The sequence below is a fragment of the Solanum verrucosum genome, unplaced genomic scaffold (genome assembly GCF_900185275.1).
Source record: "Solanum verrucosum unplaced genomic scaffold, falcon-dt-bn FXZP01000229.1, whole genome shotgun sequence".
Classification (NCBI taxonomy): domain Eukaryota; kingdom Viridiplantae; phylum Streptophyta; class Magnoliopsida; order Solanales; family Solanaceae; genus Solanum; species Solanum verrucosum.
Window position 1 is genome coordinate 5,080,317 of NW_026020011.1, and position 3,572 is coordinate 5,083,888.

A 3,572-nucleotide genomic window follows, 5' to 3' on the forward strand; every position below is an offset into this window, starting at 1 on the left:
TTACATACAGTGTCACCATTTTTTGAGTCATTTTTTGGGCATTTAGGGGCTAATTTACAACAAGTTATTCGTGTGTGTTAGCCCATGAATATATGTGTGATATGACTTCCGAATAATTTCTTTGCGAAATCCTTATGAAACCCTCCATTGGGAGTTGGAGGATCAGTATGCATAGACTCACCTTTTTTAGTCAGTTTTGAACATTTAGGTGACAATTTACAGGACTTAGGCGATTTTCTCAATTTTTTTGTATGTTAGCCCATGAATATTTTGGTGATATGACATTTAGACGATTTCTTTGTAAAACCTTTACGGAACCCTCCGTAAGGAGTTGGGGGAGAAATATGTACATGCTCACCATTTTTGAGTCATTTTTGGGTATTCAGGGGTCAATTTCACCATTGTTTGAGTTATTTTGGCTTATTTAAGTGCCAGTTTACAAAAATTAGGTGATTTTCTCAATTTTTTTCGCGCGGCAGAGTGAACTATAATTATTCATTGGTATGGTATTCAATATTTACTTTTTGTAAATATGAAATATCATACTAAATCCTATTGTAACTAATTATGTTTTTCTTTCTATTTTTGTACTTAAATATATTCTAGCATGTTTATGTTAGTAGTCATCGATTTTATACCATGCAACAAAGACGTTAGTTTGTAGATTACCGATGCTTATGCAAATTTTCTTGAAGAGAATATGTTATATATAGACTTTATTTCTATCTTTATGGCATAGAGATGTAGTTTCAATAAATACACCCTCGCTCGATAGAAAAAAGAACAAGAAGAATTTGAAGCATGATAGCCAAAAAAAAAAGACAAACAAAATAGCAAGATACAAAACAAATGAAGCAACAGATAATAATACACATAAAAGAAAAAGATTAATTAATATAGCAATCATCACTAAATAATACTACTAATAAGGAGAAGTGTATGAGCCTATCCATTACATCAATTTGTGTACGATAACACTTGACTACGTCTAACCTAATCTTCAACCTCTGTATCTCTTCTTATCTAGAGTCATGAACTTAGTAAACTGAAGTTATACCAAAACATGAGAAATGTTGTGATAAAGTCAATAAACTTCCTTTTACATGAAATGTATCACATAACTATTTATATCACAATAGGGACTACACGAGTGACATTCATCATCTAGCGCACGCGATAGAGCATAGATCGATACGAAAAAAGAAATCGTAAATTTCAAATCGATAAAAAATTAGACAGAATATCTAAAGATTAGCTTAAATTTAACGCGTTTTATTTAGATCACTTCTTAAAAGTTTTTTTTTTATACATATATTACTATGTATAGTATATATATATACATTTAGGGACACTTATGTTTGCCATGATGAGTGAGCATGTCACGATAACAAGGGCAAAGATCTTGGTTCCCAGAGGTGCCAGGAGGCACACAGTTACAACGAGTGCAGCAAGTCCCACATGCTCTCAAACACATTTTATGCCTTGATGCTAGACTACATCTTGCCTCACATGCTGTCCCACACTCTGCAAAAATTTACGAGGACGGATTTAGGATTTTAAGTTCTCGTTGGTAAAAAATTTACAAAATTTGATATGCCAAATTATACCTCCCGAAAGAAGTATAAGCAATCGTTGTCAAATAAAGAACCTAACTTTCAGGTTAGGGTCGATCCCACGAGGACTATGGTTCAGACTTAGGCTAACTTACGCTTACCTATGTTTAGTCAAATGATTTCCGAGAAAAGTAACAAAAGGGGGGGGGGGGGGGTTGAATAAAATAACAGTTTGTTGATTTGTATCACTAAGTAGCAAGTAAACAGGATTTGTAGTTTGAGATATGATCAATATGAGATGAAAATTAGGGCATAAGTGTTCCCCACAAGCTCTTAACGCAGTATTCCTAATATTGAAATTTGAAAATGTGAATTTTTGAAGTTGTGATTAATTTTGAAACTTGAAGTTATGTTTGGTTATGTATTTTGACTTTGAAATTTTGTGGATGGAATGAAATTTCTCGTAAAATCTAGTTTGAAAACTTGAAAATATTTAAAGATTAGATTTTCAAATTCTGATCAAATTTAAGATATCAAACAGATATTTGAAAATAAATCTTCAAAATCTGATTCAAAATGTATGGTCAAATGTTAGCAAGCTAAGTTTGTGGAAATATTTGTGCATCTATTACTTTCTTGTGTGACCAAGAGTTCAAAATTAGTAGAAATTACTATTTATGTTTTTTTTTGAAAAATTCAAGTAATCACAAAACATCTCTACCAGGCATTTCAAAAGTGTCATGTATATAATCGATTTTAATACAAATATTAGTGATTGCTTTCAGAACACAAAATAAAATAATTTTACAGTTGCTCCCTGATTCCACAAGTAAAATTAATCCTAGCTTAGAGGGGATGCTTGTTAAAATTAGCAGTTAATTTCAATCTCATTTGATACAAATATGAAAATTGAATAATGGACTATAGGTTATATATCACACTTTCAAATTATAAATAAAAGTTGATGGTTTATAATATATATGATTAATTAATTACCTGATGTAGGGATGTAAGTAGGGTTGTTAGCACCCTCTGGTCCAGCCGTGTACACCTAAATTAATCATCAAATCTTATTTAGCTACGTGTTATAACACGATGAATTTCATAGCTAATTTTTATATAATTCTGATAATAAATTAAATACTCAAATTTAAAGAAGATACCACTTGATTGTCACCGTCACCATCATCATCATCAGCTTCCACAAGACAAAAAACAAATAGAGAAATCAAAACCATAGTAACAAGAAGAAATTTGGAGATGGCCATGGCTAACACTTCTTGAAATAAACTTTTACATCTATAGTTTTTAAAGATTATAAAATAAAGTTATCATTCATGATTTTCATATAAATAGACTTGAAAAGAAAGAAAATTAAAGTGAGTAACAGCTGTAAACAGCTTGGAAATTAAAATTAAGTATTATTTTCCTTATTATTTGACGTGCAAGTAAGTAATTAATCTATATAACTTTTATTCATGACTAAAAATGAGCATTTTAATACAATTTTAAATTAATAAAATTACAATTAAATTTAGAATTCGGCTACATCAACAGACACAATGGGGAAAAAGACAAAAGTGGCTGTAATATATCTACAATATATAAAGTTTATCCAATATTCGTGTATTTTTTTAAGAATCTGCTAGAACAATTTTAAAGAATTATTTTTTAAAAGAAATTCTCGTAATTTAGTAATCTTAAGCTCCTCTTGAAACTTGAAATTTACATTTTTGAAGTATGTTTGGATATGTATTTTATTTAAAAATATTTTAAAATTTTGTGAGTGGATGTTTTAAAATTCGAAAATTGGTGTGAGCCAGTTTTTGAAAACTTGAAAATATTTGTAGATAAGATTTTTTAAATCTAATCAAATTTTATGGTCAATAGATATTTAAAGATAATTTTTCAAAACTTAATCCAAAATTTATGATCAAAGACTAGTTTAATTAGCCTGCTCTGGTCGTCTCCTCTTTTTCGATTGTTGCACTCCCTTCGTTTCATATTAATTATCAAGAT

At 29.7% G+C, this 3,572-nt stretch overlaps 1 protein-coding gene across 1 annotated transcript; it reads right to left on the reverse strand.

Moving 5' to 3' along the window:
• Positions 1-1,255: 1,255 nt before the first annotated feature.
• LOC125820108 (cypmaclein-like) lies at positions 1,256-2,852 on the reverse strand. Its single transcript, XM_049499528.1, has 3 exons — positions 2,717-2,852; positions 2,550-2,604; positions 1,256-1,524 (listed from the first exon to the last, which is right to left on the reverse strand). Exons 1-3 carry the CDS (start codon positions 2,819-2,821, stop codon positions 1,343-1,345), a joined length of 342 nt encoding a protein of 113 aa, XP_049355485.1. The 5' UTR covers positions 2,822-2,852; the 3' UTR covers positions 1,256-1,342.
• Positions 2,853-3,572: the final 720 nt, after the last annotated feature.

Bases quoted from the DNA above. Each gene is read 5' to 3' on its own strand.
- LOC125820108 (XM_049499528.1), bottom strand. From the start codon at position 2,821: ATGGCCATCTCCAAATTTCTTCTTGTTACTATGGTTTTGATTTCTCTA. The intron at 2,605-2,716 runs GTATCTTCTTTA...TGATTAATTTAG, and splicing joins GTGACGGTGACAATCAAGTG to GTGTACACGGCTGGACCAGA. The intron at 1,525-2,549 runs GTAATTAATTAA...AAATTTTTGCAG, and splicing joins TACTTACATCCCTACATCAG to AGTGTGGGACAGCATGTGAG.